The sequence below is a fragment of the Schistocerca serialis genome, chromosome 4 (assembly GCF_023864345.2).
Source record: "Schistocerca serialis cubense isolate TAMUIC-IGC-003099 chromosome 4, iqSchSeri2.2, whole genome shotgun sequence".
Taxonomy (NCBI): Eukaryota; Metazoa; Arthropoda; class Insecta; order Orthoptera; family Acrididae; genus Schistocerca; species Schistocerca serialis.
In genome coordinates this window covers 405128338-405152457 of record NC_064641.1, presented here as the reverse complement: position 1 = coordinate 405152457, position 24120 = coordinate 405128338, and the positions used below count along the sequence as shown (strand labels likewise).

At 45.8% G+C, this 24120-nt stretch overlaps 1 protein-coding gene across 1 annotated transcript in view; it reads right to left on the bottom strand.

Moving 5' to 3' along the window:
* Nucleotides 1-1315: 1315 nt before the first annotated feature.
* The window catches only part of LOC126474486 (neuropeptide F receptor), a 319149-nt gene continuing 296344 nt past the window's right edge, over nt 1316-24120 (bottom strand). The window contains exon 2 of the mRNA XM_050101959.1: nt 1316-2720. Coding sequence (XP_049957916.1) covers nt 1316-2665 — 1350 coding nt within the window. The 5' untranslated portion in view covers nt 2666-2720. The remainder of the gene's footprint in view (nt 2721-24120) is intronic.

The following is a 24120-nucleotide window of genomic DNA, read 5'->3' as shown; positions in this document are numbered from 1 at the left end:
GACCACAGTTCAAGCATTATAGAGAAGTGCCTGCAAAAATTATTACGTGAAAAAAAGACCGTCGAGGAAATGAAATTTTATTTCGTGAAATCCAATCGAAGATGGCGAACATGGCAAAAAAAATCCTCGAAGGGTCAAAAATGATTTATCTTCAATAAATAAAAAACTGTAGCACCGATTTAAAAATGTTAAATGAGAAAGTTGTAGGACTTAAAAAGATGTATGGATTAATCTTTTTTAGACTATAGATTGATGTTTCCAGATACGTCGAAAAAATGTTAAAAATCTCGTTAACGTCTACATTCCCAGATTTGGTGTTTACTGTAAGTATAGCCCGTGGTAAGTCGTAAAAGTACCTGTTTGAAATATTAAAAAAAAAAATGTACGATTTAGTTGGAAGGACGGCTACAACTGACCTTCATAACAGTCGAATAATCAACGTTTCAGTTATAAAAATTTGAACTGGTACAAATTCACGACCGTATTCGGGGAGGTGTAAGTCCGTCTTCAGACGTACAAGGACCGTGAAGCCCGTGGCCGTCGCACACTTGTCCACAACAGCCAGCGGGCAGCTGAAGTCAAGTGCGGCTGTCTGACTAATAAGAGATATTAATTACTATTCGAGATATACCGATTTTTTGAAAAAAAAAAGAAAGGTGCTCTCAATAATCGGTTGGATCATCTCAGTGGATGGTCCTACAGTAAGTGTTTTAGAAGTATTTCTTGCGTAAAGAGCTATTCCACCATGCTGTTAAATAATTTTTACGATTTTATAAACTGTAAGGGTCAACAAATGACTCCGAAGAACTTGCTCTTTTGTTGGTCCTTTATTAAACTAACTATCTCAATTTTTATTTTATGAAAATAACTTTTAAATAAAGAAAGTACTGACTTTTTTCACCATTTAAAATAAAAAAATATTTTTTTCTAAGATCTGTAGCCGAGATCTTTAACGGTTTTCACGATATATCTCTAAACAGAACAAATTATGCGATGCTTAATCGACAGCTCCTTTTAAGCCCTACAGCTTTCTCATTTTACATTTTTCAATCGGAGCTATAGTTTTTTACTTGTTGAAGAAAAACCGTTTTCTCTGTCTCTTTGCGGGATTTTTTTGGCCATGTTTGCCCGATTGGATCGCTTTCCATGAGAAATAAACTCCATTTAAAATTGAATTTCAAAAAATGCTCATATTTTATGTTTACAGGTTACAATTTTTGCAGATTTACCATTAGGCCGTCGCAGAATGCTTCGACTTATAATGTGCTGCGACCTCTCCCGGTGCTCGGGTAGCAGGATATGTGCAAAACATATGCTACTCACCGATCTGCGCTGTTACGAGGAGAGTGGCTGTTTTCCCAGTAGTAGGGCCGGAGCCGTTGGTGGTTGTCTCGTGTCGCAGACGCGCATCGGCCGAGGTGCGCCTGCGCAGTGAGTCGAGACAGCGGCGCAGCGACCTCCTCACCGCCGGCAAGCACGGACAGGCGCATGAGGCGATCTCACGGAACTCCTTGCGGAAGTTCTCGTTGAGCCAGCCGTATAGCAGAGGGTTGGAGCACGCCGAGGACATGCCCATCATATGGCACACCGCATACAAGATGATCATCGTCTCACCCTGACTGCTGTCGAACGGGTACCACAAGTCGAGCACTACGTTGAAGACATTGAGCGGCAGCCAGCTGATGCAGAATATCAGAGCTATGGAGTAGAGCAGGGAATTGGTTCGTTTCAAGCGACGATCCTCTTTAGATTTCAGGCGCAATGGGGACTCGACAGTCGCTTCGCCGCGCTTACTGTGGGAGACGGGAGAACTGCTGGAGAACCTGTACCGCAGTTTGTGGCAGATTCTGGAGTACGCTACGGTGACTGTGACGATGGGGAGCAGGTACTGACAGATCAGCGAGAATATGGAGTAATAAGCGCGGCCGTGTTCTATGGGCCACTCTTCCAGACAGTACGAAATGTAAGCTATATCGGGGAGATTTATGTCGTGATGCTTGAGAGTCCTCCAGAGATACATGGGAAGGGCCAGTACTAGGGAGAAAATCCAGATGAAGACGAGGATGACGACAGCCCCAACCCTCTGCAGGCTCTCCCTGGTGGGATACACGATCACCTGGTAGCGGTCGAGCGCAATCGCAGTAATGGAGATGGTGGACACGAAAATACTCGTGGCCTGGAGAGTGCCCAGCATCTTGCAGACGAACGGCTGGCGGCCGAGCGGCCAGTACTTGGTGAGGATCTCCATGAGCGTGAGCGGCATGGTGACGAGGCAGAGCAGCAGGTCGGAGACGGCCAGGTTGACGATGAACATGTTGCGCGCCGTGCGCATGGCGGGCTTGCGCACGACCGCGCACACGACCAGAGAGTTGCCGGCGGCGCCGACCGCAATGAGCAGGGAGTAGGCGGCGACGAGCGCGTAGAAGGCGGCCGGGTCGTCCAGCTTGCGGTTGCTGCTGAACTGCGCCAGCACGCGTGGGTCCAGTGAGTCGTTGAGAGCGCTCAGCACACGCGTCAGGTTGCGGATGCGCTCAGTCAGGTTGCGATGCGCCTCCAGCAGGAAGGCGTGGTCCACGGCCGCCTCCGCGCCCGCCCCCGCCTCCGCCTCAGGGAACGCCGTCCCCAGCAGCGTCGGCAGCACCAGCTGGCGGGCTGCGGCTTCCATGGCGTCCACCCGCCTCACTCACGGCTCACCGTCCTCCTGCCTTCCCGGTGTTGGTCTGTAACAGGGTCACATAACGCTTTGGGGTTATCCTTGTTTGTATAACCATGCTTAACAGTTTCTTTTTAGAATAAGTGTGAAGGTAAGACGAAAATTATCTACACACTTTTCTAATTTATTGCAAAGAAAACAGACAACAGCAAGAAATTCACACCCACACCCACCCACAACCACACACACACACACACACACACACACACACACACACACACGCACACACACACTCAAAACACTACGTTTCATTAATGCGGTTCTGACATATTAATGTGACTCCCATCTATTTCGATGTCAACTTGCAATAACTACTAACAGACGACAGGTGGCAGCACTAGCAGTGGAAGATATATAAAACGTGTCTGGAGGATGCGGAAAACAGTGCGGTCATTGTAATGCAGAGACGTAGACATTTAACTAACCTCCAAGGATGGAAACATTTCCGAAACGGCTAAGTTTGTAAAGTGTCCGCGTGCCGCCGTGGTTGAAGTACACGGTGCATGGCAAAATGGCGCTATCCAGAACTGGCGCCGAGGCAGCTGCGGTGCACCACAGGCCGTGGACGACAGGTGTGAAGAGCAGTTGTGGAAAGATATTCAGGTGAATAGACCTTCAAATGTGGAGCAGCTGACCATTCAGATGAACGAAAGGCCAACGAACAGTGCTACAAGGCCAGATCAGTCAATCATCCAGACTGTTGCCCTTGCAACTACTGAAAAAGGCTGCTGGGTCTCCGCTGGGTCTCCGCAGCATACCCCTGGTTCATGCACCTATGTTGGCTACTGTATATTTGCAACGAACGCAAGTGGACATCGACTGAGTCGCGACAGGTGGCCCTTTTCAGATGAATCACATTTTATGCTCCATCGGACAGATGGCTGTTGGCGTGTATAGCAAGAAACATCTGAAAGCAAACACCCTACAACAATCATCGGAGAGGCCAACGAACAGTGTCTCCTCAACGACAGGTGCATGACCCCTGGTTCATGCACCTATGTTGGCTACTGTATATTTGCAACGAACGCAAGTGGACATCGATTGAGTCGCGACAGGTGGCCCTTTTCAGATGAATCACATTTTATGCTCCATCGGACAGATGGCCGTTGGCGTGTATAGCAAGAAACATCTGAAGCAAACACCCTACAACAATCATCGGAGAGGCCAACGAACAGTGTCTCCTCAATGACAGGTGCATGACCCCTGGTTCATGCACCTATGTTGGCTACTGTATATTTGCAACGAACGCAAGTGGACATCGACTGAGTCGCGACAGGTGGCCCTTTTCAGATGAATCACATTTTTTGCTCCATCGGACAGATGGCCGTTGGCGTGTATAGCAAGAAACATCTGAAAGCAAACACCCTACAACAATCATCGGAGAGGGACCGTTATGGTGTTTGAAACGTTTTTGTGTTATTGCCTGTGTGATCTTATTACTCTGGAAGGCACAGTCGATCAACACTGGTATGCATCTATCCTGCATTTTCACTCCTACATGCAGTTTGTTTTTCGTCACCTTGGTGGTATCTACCAGTAGGACAATGCAACGCGCGGCACAGCTGACAGCGCACACTCGTAGTTCGGAGAGCATCATGATAATCCTCCCGTAGTCAACTGGCCACCAGATTCCCCGATCGGGCTACTCACACGTGGATCCTAAATCGAGAACCACAGTGCAGCTGGACACAGTACCGAAGTTGGCGGGGCTCCGCATCCCTGTCGGTACGTTCCACAACGTCATTGACTCTTTTCCTGGACCTCTCGCAGCAGATCGCACTGCAAAAGGTGGTCATTCAGGCTTTTGGCACGTGGACACAGTAATGCGATCGGACAACTTAATTTGAAGGCAATACGATCTTTCGAATTTAAATCACTTACATAACATATGTGCGACTAGTCCTTGAGTACTGTTAGCGTGTTTCTGATCCCCATCACGTCAGATTAAAAGAAGATATCGAAGTAATTCAGAGGCGAGCTGCTAGAAGTGTTACCGCAACGTTTATCAACTTGCGGATGTTACGGAAATGATTCGTGAACTAAAATGGGATTCCCTGAAGGGAAGAAGTTCTTTTCGCGAAAAATTATTGAGGAAGTTTAGACAACTGTCACGTCCAATCGACTGCAGAACGTCGTACTGTCACCGACCTACATCGCGCGCCGTGACCGCGAAGATAAGGTGAGAGAAATCAGACATCTTACGGAAGCTTAGTGTCAGAATTTAAAAGAGCTCTGGAAGACATGAGATCAAAAAAAGGCAGAGGGCTGGGTAACATTTCTTTGAAATTTTTAAAATCATTGGATGTGGGAACTAAACGAATATTCAAGTCTGTGTGTGGAATCCATGAGTCTGGAGACATAGCACTATACTTTCGAAAAAATATCGTCCACTCAGTCCGAAAGACCAGATAAGTTCAAGGGCTACACCCAATCAGCTTAGCAGCTCATGCATCCACAGTGCTAACAAGCATAATATTCAGATAAATGACTAAGAAACTTTAGGACCTATCGGACGATCAGTTTGGTTTTCGGAAATGTGAAGGTATTGGTGAGGTAGTTGTTCCGTTACAAAGTTTCAGCAAGCCAAATTAACAGGAATTCGTTCTTTGCAAAGTGATTCACGTTTAGTAATCAATTTTTTAAAAGAAAGGAACAATAGTAAAACAAAAATAATCCTTTAGAAATCAGCAGTTGTTGAAATAGTGAGCTTTAAACTCAAAGGAGCACAATGGCTTAACCAATTCACCAACGATAGCAAAATGTATGATACCTTAAATGTTCCAGTCTGATACAATGGTTTTAAATTACAGACTAGTATTTAACACTGTTCTTTGAGAGAGCTGATAAATTTAATTAAATTCAAGGACCAGAAAATGGTTCGGCTTACTAGGGAGAACATGGAAAGGCAAGAAATACGCGGACCAGTGAAGACAAGCCTTAACTTAAGCAGTAGTCACCGTGCTGTAGAGCAGCTTCACACAAGGAAACGGCAAATCCCAAATGCCGTCTAGAAATATCGTGCCGCCGGAGCACTCACCTTAGTCTGGCCGGGTCATTTGCACGCATGTACTGCAGAAACAGACGCTTGTAAAATAACCGTTATGCGAGAAGAAAACGCTTAGAAACACACTTTCGGCAAACAGTTGTCTGAACAAGCAATCTGGAATAAGAAACAACAACAGCCGGAAAAGGGCGATTAACAGACTAAACTAAGAATAAGAAAAGTACTATTTAAACAGTGGTGAAAACCAAGATTAAGTATATTAATATAACCAAGCTACAACATAGTTAAAGTAGATTTTATACAACAATTTTGAACGTCTCTTCCGGGCTGAAATCCTAGTTCTATTAAAAATAAATAACGGCCTGATACCAGTAAAATACAGCCTGCAGATCCAGTCAGACTCCAGGAACCAGGTAAAGAATCTGGCCTTATAACACCCAAGGGTGCCAACGCAGAAAATTTCACTGCTCTCCGGCAGCGCGCACGATACACTAAGATATCTGACCACATCAGAATATAAAACGTAATTAAAAGAGCAGATCAATCATAAATGTTCCTGAGAGCATCAGCAACACCTGTAACACCTATCACATTCCCGCCGCTTGCATAGACGGTGACAGGAAGTGCGTTAGGCCTCATTTGACGAGGAGAAACAGTATTACGGGAGAAGTTTCACCACGGCGAAAATACTCGTAACTCCGCTACCGGAGGCATCTTAAAACCAAACAATAATAAACTATTACCACAATCGTTACAGCCAGAGATCACAACTAAGTTACTTTTCATGAATGCAACACAGGGCGCTCAGCGAACGATGAGGTGGACAGGCACAGCAGTTTCTGTAAGCGATACAGACCACACTAACGGCGGAACTAAACTTCACGGAAATCAAAATTTCTATCTGTCCACCGTTCCACAGGTTTTCTATCACTGATTCCCGCACATCTTCAGGCGAATCGACGGCCTATTAAACCGTGAAGAAGTTGATGAGCAAATAGATATCTAATGGGGAGGGTTGAGGACTGCATGCTGTATACTCGTAATGCACATTCTGAAGAGTTTGAACTATGTGAGCAGTGATATTGAATATGCTTGCAGTTAAAGGACACCGTTTGTCAATAGACCTGGGCATATACACTACTGACCATTGAAATTGCTACACCACGAAGATGACGTGCTACAGACGTGAAATTTAACCGACAGGAAGACGATGCTGTTATATGCAAATGAGTAGCTTTTCAGAGCATTCAGACAAGGTTGGCGCCGGTGGCGACACCTACAACTTGCTGACATGAGGAAAGTTTCCAACCAATTTCTCATATACAAACAGCAGTTGACCGGCTTTGCCTGGTGAAACGTTGTTGTGATGCCTCGTGTAAGGAGGAGAAATGCTTACCATCACGTTTCCGACTTTGATAAAGGTCGGATTGTAGCCTATCGCGATTGCGGTTTATCGTATCGCGACGCTGCTGCTCGCGTTGGTCGAGATCCAATGACTGTTAGCAGAATATGGAATCGGTGGGTTCAGGAGGGTAATACGCAAAGCCGTGCTGGATCCCAACGGCCTCATACCACTAGGAGTCGAGATGACAGGCATCTTATTCGCCTGGCTGTAACGGGTCGTGCAGCCACGTCTCGTTCCCTGAGTCAACAGATGGGGACGTTTGCAAGACAACAACCATCTGCACGAACAGTCCGACGACGTTTGCAGCAGCGTGGACTATCAGCTCGGAGACGATGGCTGAGGTTACCCTTAACGCTGCATCACAGACAGGACAGGAGCGCCTACGATGGTGTACTCAACGACGAACCTGGGTGCACGAATGGCAAAACGTCATTTTTTCGGATGAATCCATGTTCTGTTTACAGCATCATGATGGTCGCATCCGTGTTTGGCGATATCGCGGTGAACGCACATTGGAAGCGTGTTTTCGTCATCGCCATACTGGCGTATCATCCGGCGTGATGGTATGGGGTGCCATTGGTTACACGTCTCTGTCACCTCTTGTTCGCATTGACGGCACTATGAACAGTGGACGTTACATTTCAGATGTGTTACGACCCGTGGCTCTATCTTTCATTCGATCCCTGCGAAACCCTACATTTCAGCAGGATAATGCACGACCGCATGTTGCAGGTCCTGTACAGGCCTTTCTGGATACAGAAAATGTTCGACTGCTGCCCTGGCCAGCACGCTCTCCAGATCTCTCACCAATTGAAAACGTCTGGTCAATGGTGGCCGATCAACTGGCTCGTCACAATACGCCAGTCACTACTCTTGATGGTGTTATGGTTTTGAAGCTGCATGAGCAGCTGTACCTGTACACGCCATCCAAGATCTGTTTGACTCAATGCCCAGGCGTATCAAGGCCGTTATTACGGCCAGAGGTGATTGTTCTGGGTACTGATTTCTCAGAATCTTTGCATCCAAATTGCGTGAAAATGTAATCACATGCCAGTTCTAGTATAATATATCCGTCCAATGAATACGCGTTTATCATCTGCATTCCTTCTTGGTGTAGCAATTTTAATGGCCAGTAGTGTATTTCGATCTGCGAGCTTCAACTCGTTGCAGAGGGTATCATTGTAACATTGTTTATTGTTGAGCCCTTTTTACGGTAAGTGCTATAAACGGGCCGCTCGCCCTATCCCGACAGATCCTTGTCACACCTGTGGCACGAGAATGACATATCCCGGCACGGGGCACACAAGTAGAAGACAAGTCAACGACCATGCATTCTCATAAATCCCTAGACGCAGCAGCGTTATCGCCATCACAGGTCACTGGATCCACGGATGTAATTGCTTCCTCCAGTCATGTGGCCGCAAATAGTTCGTGCTGTATCCTGGCGTCACCAAGGCTTTTAGGTCGACGTCGAGACGCAAGGAGGACAAGCAGACTAGCACTGGCAAAAGGGCATTCCTGGCCACGAGAAGTCTACTAATATCAAACATAGCCTTCATTTGAGGAAAAAATTTCTGAGAGTGTACTTTTGGAGCACAGCATTTTATGGTAGTAAAACATGGACTGTGGGTAAACCGGAACAGAAGAGAATCTAAGTATTTGAGATTTGGTGCTTGAGATGAACATTAGGAGGATTAATAAGGTAATGAATGAGGAGTTTCTGCGCAGGATCGAAGAGGAAAGGCGTATGTGGAAAACACTAACAAGGAGAATGGACAGCATAACAGGACTGTTAAGATACATGGTACTAGAGGGAGCAGAATCATCTGGGCCAGGTGCCGACTGCACCCGCAGTCTGTCATTCAGAACTGTTCCCTTGAGGGAACTTTCGAATTTTTGGACGCCATGCTGTCCGCCAGTCACCGCCGACCACTGGAGCTTGGAGCTGCCAGGCATCACTGGGACGTGACCTGCACACCTGAGACTGCGAGGGACTTTGGTATCGGCCGTCGACCTTGTCTTATATCGTACTGTTCTACTTCCAACGTGAATCCAAGAGTTTTGATTTTGTCCATCACTGGTGCTATCTGCCTACTTACGAATTTTGGTAAATTCACTGTTTACCACGAACCATTACAAACTGGGTTTTAATTCATGTACTTTACAATAAATCTATTCTACAGTGTTTGTCTGGGCTGTATTGTAACTGCACCTCAACTCGTACCGAATTAAACCGTAATGATCCATAATTAAGCATTGTGTGTCCTCAGAGAGCATAATTTGCCCTGAAGAGAGCTGATTCTCGAATCTCATTTTGGCTAGAGACATTGGCTGTTGTCATTTAATGCACTGGCTTTTCTTCTTTGTTTCTATGTGATGTTTCTATGTGATGAACCTATGCTTCATCTTCATTATGATACAAATCACCTATTACCTGTTCTGGGACCTGTCTTACACAGATTTTACTAAAACCGTTCCTGTTATGGATGACGTCATACTCAAAATCATGATTAACATGCATTTAGTTTGTCACTCCATCAACTGTCACTCGTCGTTATACCAACTCAATCGACGGACATGCTCAGAGTTGGCACCAGTAGGTGATGTGACTGGACGTTCTGGTCTTTTCCCGTTCTTCACGATCGTTCAACCGACTTTGAACTGTTTGGTCCACCAGTAAAACACTGACCCCACATTGTTGGGATTTCAGCGCCTGATACACCTTCACCACAAAAAATGGATTGCAGAATGTTCTTCTTCATTGGGGCAAATATAGAGAGGTGAAGCGCTATATACTCCTCAATTTCGCAATGCTAACTGAAGTGACAACGCTGAAACCCTCCACAAAGATGTGCAGAGAACTGCTAACGATCAACTTCGGTGCAGGAACTAGAAGTTGACGCTCAGTGTAAACAAATGTAACGTCTTGCGTGGAAATATGCGGGTAGACTCGTCATTAAATGATTATAGACAAATATTGGAATTAGTCATATGGCTCTGAGCACTAAGGGACTTAACTTCTGAGGTCATCAGTCTCCCAGAACTTAGAACTACTTAAACCTAACTAACCTAAGGACATCACACACATCCATGCCCGAGGCAGGATTCGAACCTGCGACCGTAGCGGCCGCGCGGTTCCAGAATGTAGCGCCTAGAACCGCTCGGCCACTCCTGCCGGCGCAATTAGACACATCCATTAGTTATCTAGTGGTATGCCAAGGGAGCGATTTAAAATGAAACGACCAGATGAAACTAATCGCAGGTTGAGGATCACTGGAAAAATCTTCAGAAAGTATAGTTCACCCACGAGGGAGACAGTTAACAACGTTACCGTTGGACCGGTAATCCGGGACCCGTATCAGGATTGATGGAGGAAATATAAAAGATCTAAAGATGGTTCATTTAGCTTTTTCGGCATCATCTAGATGGTCATCGAACTCCAATGGCAGACGTCTCAACACAGGTGTCGTCCATGCCGGTGTGGTGTACTGGTAAAACATCATGAGCGTGCTTCCACAGGTCAATATATGCTGTACTGCTTTCTCCTCATGTCGCTTAACTATTGTGAAAGCAAAATTGGATTAGAGGTCACACGGAGACTTATTAATAATCACTTCTTCCGTGCACCGTTCACGACTGAAACAGAGAAGATGGGAAGTGACAAAGGTACAAAAAGTACCCTCCGTCACATACCACAACGTTACAAATTATTTTCCGGCGTCTGTCAAAATCATCGATATATTTGGTAAAATACGTGATACACACTTTGTTGTCTCACAATGTATTTATTCATTACCGGTTTCGATCATGGACCATCTTCACAGTGGAAAATGAGATATTTTCCCGCTGTGCAAATGGTCCATGATCAATTATCATGATCATGATGGTATTGAATAAATATATTGTAAGACAGGAAGTGTGTATCATGCATGCGTCCAAGTATATCGATGCTATTGACAGCCGCCCGAAAATTGTTTTTGATCCATTGCCCAGCACAGCACAACAGGCAATAATGACATATCAGCACACTAAAATGAGATATTTTTCTACTGTGAAGATGGTCCACGATCGAAACGGATGGTGAACGAATATACACTCCTGGAAATGGAAAAAAGAACACATTGACACCGGTGTGTCAGACCCACCATACTTGCTCCGGACACTGCGAGAGGGCTGTACAAGCAATGATCACACGCACGGCACAGCGGACACACCAGGAACCGCGGTGTTGGCCGTCGAATGGCACTAGCTGCGCAGCATTTGTGCACCGCCGCCGTCAGTGTCAGCCAGTTTGCCGTGGCATACGGAGCTCCATCGCAGTCTTTAACACTGGTAGCATGCCGCGACAGCGTGGACGTGAACCGTATGTGCAGTTGACGGACTTTGAGCGAGGGCGTATAGTGGGCATGCGGGAGGCCGGGTGGACGTACCGCCGAATTGCTCAACACGTGGAGCGTGAGGTCTCCACAGTACATCGATGTTGTCGCCAGTGGTCGGCGGAAGGTGCACGTGCCCGTCGACCTGGGACCGGACCGCAGCGACGCACGGATGCACGCCAAGACCGTAGGATCCTACGCAGTGCCGTAGGGGACCGCACCGCCACTTCCCAGCAAATTAGGGACACTGTTGCTCCTGGGGTACCGGCGAGGACCATTCGCAACCGTCTCCATGAAGCTGGGCTACGGTCCCGCACACCGTTAGGCCGTCTTCCGCTCACGCCCCAACATCGTGCAGCCCGCCTCCAGTGGTGTCGCGACAGGCGTGAATGGAGGGACGAATGGAGACGTGTCGTCTTCAGCGATGAGAGTCGCTTCTGCCTTGGTGCCAATGATGGTCGTATGCGTGTTTGGCGCCGTGCAGGTGAGCGCCACAATCAGGACTGCATACAACCGAGGCACACAGGGCCAACACCCGGCATCATGGTGTGGGGAGCGATCTACACTGGCCATACACCACTGGTTATCGTCGAGGGGACACTGAATAGTGCACGGTACATCCAAACCGTCATCGAACCCGTCGTTCTACCATTCCTAGACCGGCAAGGGAACTTGCTATTCCAACAGGACAATGCACGTCCGCATGTATCCCGTGCCACCCAACGTGCTCTAGAAGGTGTAAGTCAACTACCCTGGCCAGCAAGATCTCCGGATCTGTCCCCCATTGAGCATGTTTGGGACTGGATGAAGCGTCGTCTCACGCGGTCTGCACGTCCAGCACGAACGCTGGTCCAACTGAGGCGCCAGGTGGAAATGGCATGGCAAGCCGTTCCACAGGACTACATCCAGCATCTCTACGATCGTCTCCATGGGAGAATAGCAGCCTGCATTGCTGCGAAAGGTGGATATACACTGTACTAGTGCCGACACTGTGCATGCTCTGTTGCCTGTGTCTATGTGCCAGTGGTTCTGTCAGTGTGATCATGTGATGTATCTGACCCCAGGAATGTGTCAATAAAGTTTCCCCTTCCTGGGGCAATGAATTCACGGTGTTCTTATTTCAATTTCCAGGAGTGTATTTTGAGGCAGCAAAATGTATATCTCCAAGTAACGCAAGGTGGCTTGCAGAGTATGGATATAGATGTAGAAGAGTTTTCTTTGAGTAGCGAGAATGGCATATTATGTGTCGCATCTGAAGGTGCCTTTGCACAGACGACACAAACACACACACACACACACACACACACACACACACACACACCAGAGAGAGGGATGCAGAGAGAGAGAGACAAAGAGAGAGAGATAAATAGAGAGAGAGAAACAGATAGGTGTAACGTGAAGGAGCTTAGCTTAGCTTACATTGGCGAAAGAGGGGGGCAAGAACCATCCATGTTCCCAAGCTTGAGAAAATGTGCAGCGTGTTCATAACGAAGAAGCTACACGTAACATTAATTTTTCCTAAGTACAAAAATTGATGGCACATGTATGAGATATCTCAGAAAAAGACAGTGAAATGTTTTAGCGAGATCGAAATTTCTTCAGAGACTTTTCGTGCGAGTGTTATGATGCATTGCCACTATGTAAACGAGACAGTAGCTTTACTCACAAGTTTACCAAAGAAGTGGTCCACTGGACTGTGTCAGAATACAGTGCCCTATGCCCTATGCTCTATGCTCGTCTACAACACAAAACTGAGTATGGATTCGGAAACGTCCGTTCTTCGGCCTTCTAATGACGTTGGTTTCAAGTTTAGAAAATGTAACGATTGGTGTAAATTTTTCATGGAACGATGGGATACTACCGCCTCGACAGCTACATTTTCGTGTACTATGCACCTGTCGCAAACGGAGCGCAATACAGATGTGGTTTATCTGGACTAATATTTCCCAAAGCTGTACGAACAAAGAAATTTCGCACGGCTCTCAGGGGAATGGTGGACGGAAGGTAGCCATAGACACTTACATGTAGTGTAAATCGGTGTTTTGGTACTGGGTGCAGTGAAGAAGTGTCTGTAACAGCGCAAATATAATTTTTTCTGGAGCTGAGAGATATTCTCGATCGTAATAAGGCGAGCTGTCGGAACAAAATATCTGTTGCCGACGTGCAAGTCCTTATCGAGAACGGTGTTTTCCTTAGCACAGGCGAAACATTTTCACACTTTCACGATTTTTTATTCCTTGTCTCGAAATACTTTTATGTTTTTACTTGAAAATACGTTTCACATGCGTCTAAAAACATTGAATTTGTTCATACATTTTTCAGCAAAAATCTGTTGGTGTTTCTGGCTGTCCACAAACTGAAGTAAAATATAATAAATTTCTTGAAACTCTCTTCTAAGATTTGGTAACAATTTTCTTTTGTGAAGTACTCCGTCATAGTCTAGACTAAAATATATATACGTCTGATCTTTTTCCGTAATTTTTGCTAATATTTGATACCACCACTAACTGACAAAGCTGTAATTAGGTGAGATGGCCATGGCCCGCCTTTATTCACAGTAACAGAGCGCAGAACGTTTCAGATTGGACTTTCTGAAGAGACGCACATTGTATTGTTTTCGACATTACAATTGACACAACCGTTGAGTCGACGCGATACATTTGAAAAATTTGTTGACTCCTGCTCAGAATGCTTGTAATGTTCTAGCAGCCATACTCGGAATTAATGTTACAAGCTAGTGATAAGTCTCTCTATGCCCCATGGTTGATTGGTTGATTTAGGGCAGGGGACCAAACAGCGAGATCATCGGTCCCTTCGGGTTAGGGAAGCACTCCGGCATTTGCCTGAGGCGACTGAGAATCTAAATTAGACTAGCCGGACTCGGGTTTGTACCGTCGTCCTCCCGAATGCGAGTCCAGTGTGCTAACCACTGCGCCACATCTCTCTCTCTCTGTCTCTCTCTCTCTCTCTCTCTCTCCCTCTCTTTGTCTCTCTCTCTCTCTCTCTCTCTCTCTCTCCATTCCTCTCTCTGGTGTGTGTGTGTGTGTGTGTTTGTTTGATATTTAAAAAATAAGGGTATTTGAAATATGTCACTATTGAAAGTAAAAGTAGTTGGAAGTGTCTTAATTTTTCAGTCTTCTTAAAACTACGAGTGATGGACTTGCGCAATACGAGTAATTTACGAATTGTTTCACAACGTACATTATAGATTATAGTTTAAATATCTAGACATTATTACACAGCTAATTGAGTAGAAAATATATCTACGATCATTGTAAATGTTTATCAAGACTCGTAAGACATTTCTCAGTATGACCACTACCAGCGTAACATACACCGTTACCAAAAGGTGAACGAATCTCTAAATTAATAAGATATTTCCTTCGTACCTGATATTCCAGCACATTGAAGAGTGAAACTGCGTAATACTGTCTAAGTAGTCGCGAAAGTATATGCCGTGGGTATGTGCGCGATATACGCAGTCTGCTCATTTAATCCGTATTTCGAGTGATTTAAGAGTTTGTAGGCTAATTCTCATACCGGGGAAAATTTAGCGGGGAATTTATTGCACGGAAGAGGACGCGAGTTTCCTGGTTGGCTCAAAGTTGCTCGAGTGGTAGCGAAGTGGATGGATGTTGCAGACGTGTTTCACCTTTTTAATGAATTTACGCTGAATCGTGTTTGGCCGGTAAACGAATATACTTCAGTTTACGGTAACCGGACAAAGAGTCCCTTTACCTAAGTGTGAAGTTGTTTACGTATATATGGGTCACAGTTCGTCGTATTTATCTCACGACTGTTATTTCAGGCATAGACGTTCAAATACTTAGTAATAAACCAAAAGCACGCCATCGAGAGAGGATTATATCCCGTAAAACCTTAGCACTTTATAGTTGGAAGCAAATCAGATATAGCAAGGTTTTGGATAGCATAGCTTGGATATATAAAACGTTAAGCCATGGCATTTATTACTAAAATATACTTAGGTGTCTTTGTCTCTTCGTTGCGATTCGTCTTTTATGCGTGTAATTATAAAGCTTTCCTTTAGTTCTGTAACTTACTCAAAAATACGTTCTTTTAAGCTGGTGACAACGGCAGAATTACCATTTTACGCAGCACTGAATGAAAGTAGACTTAGCGGCCTCTGTCTAAATTAAATTTAAAAGATCCCTTTAAATCAGAAAACATGTTAGGACACAGATTTCGGAACAATATTGCAGAAGGAAAAAAATAAGTAATTACATTCACGTATCTATAAAATCACGTATGGAGCAATAAATCAGGCAGACAAATCTGAACATCTGAAATCGTTCCGTTTAACCAACATATGCAAAATAACCACCATCCATGAACCACGAATCTTGTCATGGTACGGTGGCTAGCGCTCCTAAATAATATAAATAGCTGTCCCGTTGGTGCAACCACAACAGAGGGGTATTTACGGAGAGGCTAGACAAACGGGTGGTTTCTGAAGAGGGGCAGCAGCAAAAGCTTCAGGGACGCAATCTGGATAACTGACTGTTGTGGCATTCTAATGTCAGCCAACATAGCTCTGATCTGCTGATACTGCGAACGACCGAAAGCCAGGGGACGCTACAACCGTTATTTATTCAAAGGACATGAAGCTGTACTGTACGGTTGAAAGATGTTAGCATCCTCTCGTGTAAAATATTCCAGAGGTGAAATTGTTTTTGGGAGCAAGAGCGGGGAGGGGGGGGATGTCTTCATCAAGAAAAACAAAATTGGCTTTCTACTTGTCAGAGCGTGGAATGTTAGATCCACTTAAACGGGGAGAATGGACAGAAAATTTAAGAAATGAAATGATTAGCTTAAAGTTAAACGTAGTGGGAATGACTGAATTTCAGTGACGGCAGGGACAGGACTTCTGGTCAGGTGAGGGCTATAAATACAAAATCGAATAGGAGTAACGCAGAAATGGGTCTAATATGGGATATGAAAATAGGAATGTGGGTGAGCTACATAATGAACACATTACTGTAGATAAGACAGATGAGAGATTGCAGGGCTCTCTCACTTCTGGTAGGGTGCCATGCCACTTAATGATCTTAGGGAAGATGATCTTTATTACTTGGTTTCTGTAACTGTATACGATCTGACTTCATTCATATGATGAAATGGTTGGCAGTAGTTAATGCTCTTGCTTGTGTGCTCCAGTAAAGGAATAGTGGTAAGCTTTACCTGCATTCAGAGGAAGACGGTGATGAATTAAAGGACTGTAGTAACAGTATGGCGATTGAGGGCCGAGGGGAGTGTTTTTTCTGCGGAACCTGGGTGAAAATGTTTTCGGACTGCCCAGTTCCTCGCTCTCATTGTGCAGACACTTTGGATGGCGCCGGTCGGTCGGCGGCCGTATACAGGTAGGCTGACTAGCGCCAAGGAGTCGCTGCTGCTATGGCCAGAGAATTGATGACCGGCAATTAAGCAGAGGATGGGCCCTTGTTAGGAAGGAAGCCGATGAGACGACTGTGAGTTTCTGCGAATTTCCGTGGAACAGGTCAATGGCGCCCAGGCGTCCAGACTCTGCCACAAAACATATTTATGAAGGTACGAGGGTTTTAGCGAGTTTATGACTGTTCTTTGGAAAGTTCGAAGTGGACACAAAAGGGGGGATAATGATCTTTTTGTGGAGGGGTTGAGCCGTGGGGGCTGGCGCTAGGGTGTTCTACTTGCTCGCCGTGTTCGCCGTCCTTGTCTTTTGTCGCGTCGGATGTGTGGTGCCGATCACTGGGCGTCTTGACGTGCAAAATTGTGGTGGGTTTGTCGTCTCACGCTGAGCAGCTTCCCAGCACGTAATTTTGCAAGCTCCAAATTATTCTGTGTTAAACTAAGAATATTGTTGAAACTTATTGTGGCATGTGTAGCTGCCGGAGATGGATCTGAACTTGGTTCCTCAGTGGATATTTTAAGGAGGTTGATGTTCCGCGTTTCGTTTCCCATCATTTGTGGAGTGTGTGTTTTAAGTGGTTTTCATACAAGTTTTAACTTGTTTTAGGACATAATGACCGGTTGGGGACTGGTTGCCATTGTGTACGCGACCGGCAGCTGTAGAGTTAATGGTTTAATCATTTGTCAAGGCAGGATTTGGTATGATTATTTAATGTTGAAAGAGCCTTAAGGTAACTGCAAGTGATCTCTAAGTTTCCTGCTCATTTACTGGGAGACGGGTAGTGCTAGAGTATTGCTCTATAAGAATTTGGGGGCTATTATATATCCCAGTGTGGTTGCGATTTGACCTTGTTTTCATTGCAATCTATTTGTGCTGCAAACCATTTGTTAAGTCTGCTCGCTTCCTGGAGTCGGTGCGGTCATGGATTCCTGTAAGGACCGCGCATGCCTGCCGGCCGTAGCGATATTACTTCCAAATACTGCTGTGGGCCTTAACGCTGTTTCTAAAGTTAAGTGAGGCCACTTTGTTAATATTAGCGTTTCAGTAGGTTATTTTATGGTTATTACTAGCCATTCTTAATCAACACTTATGTTTAACATTTGTGTATCCTTAATGAAAGAGCAACTTGTTATTTTTCCCGTGTGCCAGTTTTGCGACTTTGTTTGGCCCACTTTGCATTTTTAGTTTAAGCATGTTTTACTGTGGACCTTTATGTGGGCAGTTAAGTTTTATTAAGCTTCACGATCTTTGTTTTTTTAATGAAGTTGTGGTATTATGTGGCTGTGTAACTTTGGGTTGGAAGTGTATAGTGTTCCTAACCTTTTGAGACATGGTCAAACAAAAACGTTCGTTATGAAACTTCCTGGCAGATTACAACTGTGTGCCGGACCGAGACTCGAACTCGGGACCTTTGCTTTTCGCGGGAAAGTGCTCTATCATCTTTTTTTTTCCAGATCATGTATTCCTTTCTTTCGGAAGTGCTAGTTCTGCAAGGTTCGCAGGCGAGCTTCTGTAAAGTTTGCAAGGTAGGAGACGAGGTACTGGCGGAAGTAAAGCTGTGAGGACGTTGCGTGAGTCGGGCTTGGGTATCTCAGTTGGCAGAGCACTTGCCCGCGAAAGGCAAAGGTCCCGAGTTCGAGTCGCGGTCCGGCACACAGTTTTAATCTGCCAGGAAGTTTCATATCAGCTTACACTACGCTGCAGAGTGAAAATCTCATTTTGGAACGATCGTTATGATTGATTATTCCCCGTGCCTACTATCTATGTTTTTGGTTGCGGATGCAAAATATGATTCTTATTCTTGTTTATGTAATTCAATTAAAATGAAAATTTTTATGTTGCATCAGTAAGAGGGCAAATTTCCGAATCGAAGTTTATATTATAAGGTCTGTTTTGAGTCAAATTAAAACTGAGGAGCGCCGGACCAAAAACCGATAAATCCGCATTTGCTGTTAATACAGAAAGTAAAAAATAGTGATCTCTAAATGGCTCCACAAGCTATAAAAAAGAAGAAACACACCATAAAACACTTGATTTCGCGTTGTACTGAAAATTATTTTGTGGCTGCATGTATTATTACTCCCGTATCTCCCTCCTACAGCTCAAATACGCGAATACAGCAAAAGTGGATGTATTGGGATTTGTTCCGGCGCTCCTCAATTGTAAAACAATTACAAGTTTGTCCATCACCAGTGATCCCGGGCTTCCTATTTTCCACGGTTCAACTGGTAGCGGAGTAATACTGGGGGGGTTTCCTTTCAACCCTTCATGTTGATGGTCGAAGCTTGTGATTTGAGTGTTTGTTCATGTTCACTAATACGTTTTGCTCTTTCAGGAAGTTGCCCAGCATGAGTAGACGTGCCTGCCCTGAAATTTCATATTTGCTCCGCGAGCACTTAATTTAAGAGCTGTGCGTAAGCGGTTTGCCCAGGGAGGGCAATGATGAGTTTAGCGGCGCGGCTCCGCGTGGCGGCGGCCGATACCCCAGTCTCCCTCCCTCTTGATTACGTCGCGACTATAGGTGAGTGGCTTCCAAGCAATAAAACATTGGTGGCCGACATTGCCCGTACACTCGAATTTTTTCGATCTACTCCAGTTACGCCGAGGCAAATTTTCCCCGTGGAAGCTCACCTAACTCATTGCAAAAACTGTTTTATGGATTTTCTGAATGTCGATCTCAGTGACGCGATGCAGCAACTTAGGAATCAGATTGCTTCTGAAATTTGGGATTTGCAAGCTTCTGTCGTCGCGCATGCTTTAGGTGAGGGAGGTTTGGAAGGCGAGTCCGTTGTACAGCTTAAGGATACAGGCGGGGCAGTACAGTGTAAAACTGGGTATTCTGACTGGTTTTTGAAATTGCCGAATCCTATTGTAAAATTGTTTGAAGGTATTTCAGAGATACGTATTGAAACATTAGATCATATTCAAGGATAGTTGCGGTTGGTAGTTCGGTTGTAAGTTTATGCTGATGCACTGGGGGTGGAGCATGGCATAATTTTGTCTGTATTGTATCCGATGGCAATGGGGTGTTTTGGTAAGATCTTAGCGGAGGAATTGCAGCATAAAGGAACATTGGTTAAACTCCTCTGAAAGATTTTGGGGAGGAAGCTCTCGCATCGAACACGACTGCAGTTGGAGTGTGATTTTTATTGGAGGGTACAAGCCGATGATGAGACGCTAGCCCAACATTTTGATCGATTACGTACTGAGATGTTGCTCTTGACATGTCGGTATCAGAGCTGGATAATATTGAACATCTTCTGGAAGGGATGCGCCCTCAAGATCGTTCGCGCTTAACCTTTGCGCAGCGGCCGATTTTATTGCCACAGTTTCAGCAAAAAATGTTCAAATGTGTGTGAAATCTTATGGGACATAACTGCTAAGGTCATCAGTCCGTAGATTACACACTATTTAACCTAAATTTTTCTAAGGATATCCCATGCCCGAGGGAGGACTCGAACCTCCGCCGGGACCAACCGCACAGTCCATGACTGCACCGCCTCAGACCGCTCCGCTAATCCCGCGCGGCACAGTTTCAGCAGCTAACTGGTTATATAGAAAAGGACTCCTTAGTCGACCATCAACGGACGCAACTCCCAGTTTCACAACGTTGTGTGGGAATTGCCGGGGGGGATCGAGAACGGGGAGCCTATAGTCCCCGTGCGTTGCGGTGTTACCGTTGTCAAGCTACCGATCGCTTGGTGCGGCAGTGTCCAGTGTCCAGGAGCCCTAATCCGAACAGCTGACGCCAGAGGTGGGGTAGAGGCAACAAAGATCGTAACTGGCCTTTGAATTGTAAGGCAATTAAGGGTGCCAGTCGTTCTCCCTTGCCCTGTGTTTGGGGTCCGATTGGAGATGAGGCGGTTTGTGATTTAGTTGATTCTGGTGGTTCGGTATCTCTAATTGGCCGGACGAGGTATCTAGAATTCCGGCATTTGTGTAAATTTTCATTACCGCCCCGTCCTGTGCAAACATGTCGGTTCGCTGACGGCCGTGAGTTGCCTTTGCAGGGGGAGGTGCGAGGTTATTTGCACATTAATGGTTTTTCATGGGCACAGAGCTTTATCATTGCGTGTAATTTGCAGACTCCCATGATACTGGGATGTGATTTTGCGCAACGCACAGGGTTGGTTGTTGATTATGCGGCAGGGGTTTTTCATTTTAAATTTTCTCTCGGTTCTGTCGTGTCGCTCTGCTCGTGCAGTCAGTCAAGGGGCACCAATATCGATTATTTCGGTAATGTACAGGACGAGACGGGTCATCTTTCCACCGAGCAAGTGCGCGGGTTGAGGGAAGTCCGAGAGCACTATCCTGAAATGTTGTCCGAGCGGTAAGGCGAGACGAAACTGCTGGAGTACGAGATAATTTTGAATGACAGTGTTCCTGTGCGTCAGGTACCATATAGATTATCACCCCCAAAATGAGGATACTAAAGCAAAAAATTAATAAAATGCTCCAGGAGGGAGAAATTAGACAATCCACCTCGCCGTATGCTGTCCCAGTGTTTTTGGTTCCGAAAGAACAGGGTAAAGATTTTCGGGTTGTCATTGGCTATCGTCGTCTTAATAAGAAGGTGGTCCTGGAGTCGGTGCCACTGCCTGACTTACACAATTGTTTTTCCTGATTTTCTGGCGCAACCGTCGTTACCATCCTTGATTTAAACCAGGCGTATTACCAGATTCCTTTGTCGGAAGTGTCAAGGCCGGTCACGGCGTTTTGCACTGACTGGAACCTTTTCTGAATTCAACCGGGTCCCTTTCGGTTTGGCCACAGGTGGAGCAGTATTATCTCGTTTACTAGATGCCGTTCTCCGCGATTTGAAGTTTGTCTGTGTGTATAATTACCTTGACGATGTGATAGTTTATAGTCGAACCCTAGAGGAACACATAGGCCATTTAGATCAAGTTTTTGCCCGCTGACGTTCGGCAGGACTGACCGTCAGACCTTAGAAGATTACCCTTTGTAAGTCAGAGATTTCATTTCTGGGACACTTGGTCTCGGCTAAAGGGGTCAGTGTTGATCTGGAAAGGTTTTGCTCGAGTTCTCCCCTCCTCGGAGTAAGAAGGAAATTGCCCGTTTTGTGAGAATGGCGAATATATTTCGCAAGTTCGTACCCAACTTTGCCCAATTAGCTGTGTCCCTCAACAGCCTTAGTAAGAAACATGAGGAATTTGTTTGGGGTGAGGCCCAGCAAATTGCCTTTCAAAAACTTAAAGCTGTCATTTCTAATCCACCTTTATTGGCTTATCGTATTTCGATAAGAATTGGGTTGTACAAAGCGACGCCTCCCATACTGGTGTTGCCACTGTCTTGATCCAGGAGGAGGAGGAGGAGGAAAGGAGGCCTTTAGCTTACGCGTCGCGCCTTTTGTGTGGTCCCGAGTCTAACTATTCTGTTTACGAACTGGAGGGTTTGGCAGTTATATTTTCCTTAGAGAAGTTTAGGTTTTATCTTGAGCATAAGCTCTTTCTCCTGGAGACTGATAACCAGGCTTTCAGATGGGTCCTACTAGGCCAAGGAAAACCAGGCGAATTGCTCGTTGGGCTGTGCGTATTTCAGCGTTTCACTTTGATGTCAAACATATTGAGGGGTCCGATAACGCGGTAACTGACGCGTTAAGTCGTATGTTCACTGAGGAGTCTTCCGAGGTCCGAAGAGCTGAGCCGCAGTGTATGGTAGGAGCTATATTGTCGGATATTCCAGAGTTATTTTGTGATCTGCAAGAAAAACAGTCGGAAGATCCGGTCTGGGGACCGGTGAGGGAGAAGTTAAGGGTGGGGGGCCTTATCCGAGTTATTGCCTCAGTCGTGGCGTCCTTTGTAAGCAGGTGGGCAAGGACCAGCAGTTAAGGATTTGCTTGCCGATCAGTTTGGTTCCTATGGTGTTCAAGTATTTTCACGGATCCGTAGTTGGTTGTCATTTAGGCCTTTATAAGACCTTAGCCAAGATACATGAAAGATTTGTTTGGCCCTCACTGTATCGCGATGTGCGTCGCTTAGTTGCTAGCTCTCAGGCATGTAAAAGGGCGAAGCCCAGCTCGGGTGTATCTCACAGGCTGTTAGAATCTGAAAGGGAAGATTATCCTCTTGATAGAGTCTTTATTGACTATATCGGACCGTTGCCGCACGCCAGAAGGGGAAACAAGTATATCCTGGTGGCAGTTGATGCATTCTCTCCCTTTGTGTGGTTGCTGCCGACTCGTGGCGTTACGGCTCACATTACCGCTCGCCAGTTACTTACAGTAATGTCATGGTTTGGACCACCTAAGTCCTTGGTGAGTGATAATGTTCCAGCCTTTTTGTCCAGGAGTTTTAAGGCCTTTTGTTTCAACCAGGGAATCAAGCATATCTCAACCACTCCTTATTACCCAAAGGCGTCCTTTGCGGAAAGGGGCAAACGCAACTTAAAGGCGGCCTTGATGATATACCATTCGAAGTCACCGAGTAGATGGAATATGAGTCTTCCCTGGCAAGTTAAGCCGAGATACCGTGGGCCGTGCGGAATTTCTAAGATTCTTAGTCCCATGAATTTCAAGGTAAAGGAGCTTAGCTCGGGTAAGGTTTACAGGGCACACTTGAGCCAGGTTAAGTTAGCGTGAAAGTTGTTTTGATGGTTGCTCCTTTAGTGAGTGATTCTCCTATAGGAGGGCGAGGTTGAGCCGTGGCGCTGGCGCTAGAGTGTTCTATTCGTATCGCTGATATCGATATTCGGCTGTCTCGCTATCTTTAACTGCTCCCCCCCCCCCCCCCCCAGCAGGTTTCCCGGGTGAACGTGTGGTGGAAGAGTCTCCGGGGTCGGCGTTCACCGAGCCAACTTGTGTTGAAAACAAACCCGCGTCCCTAACCGTGGTGCATGGGCCTCGCCGCGCTCGCCGTCCTTGTATATTGTCGCGTCGGATGTGCGGTGCCGATCACTGGGCACCTTGACGTGCAAAATTGTGGTGGGTTCATCGTCTCAAGCTGAACAATTTCCCAGCTCGTAATTTGCAAACTCCAAGTTATTCTGTGTTTAACTAGGAAGATTGTTGAAATTTATTGTGGCATGGGTAGCTGCCGGAGATGGATATGAACTTGGTTCCACAGTGGCTGTTTTAAGGAGGCTGATGTTCCTCGTTTCATTTGTAGAGTGTGTGTTTTAAGTGGTTTTCATACAAGTTTTAACTTGTTTTAAGACTATTGACCTCTTGGAGACTGGTTGCAGTTGTGTACGCGACCG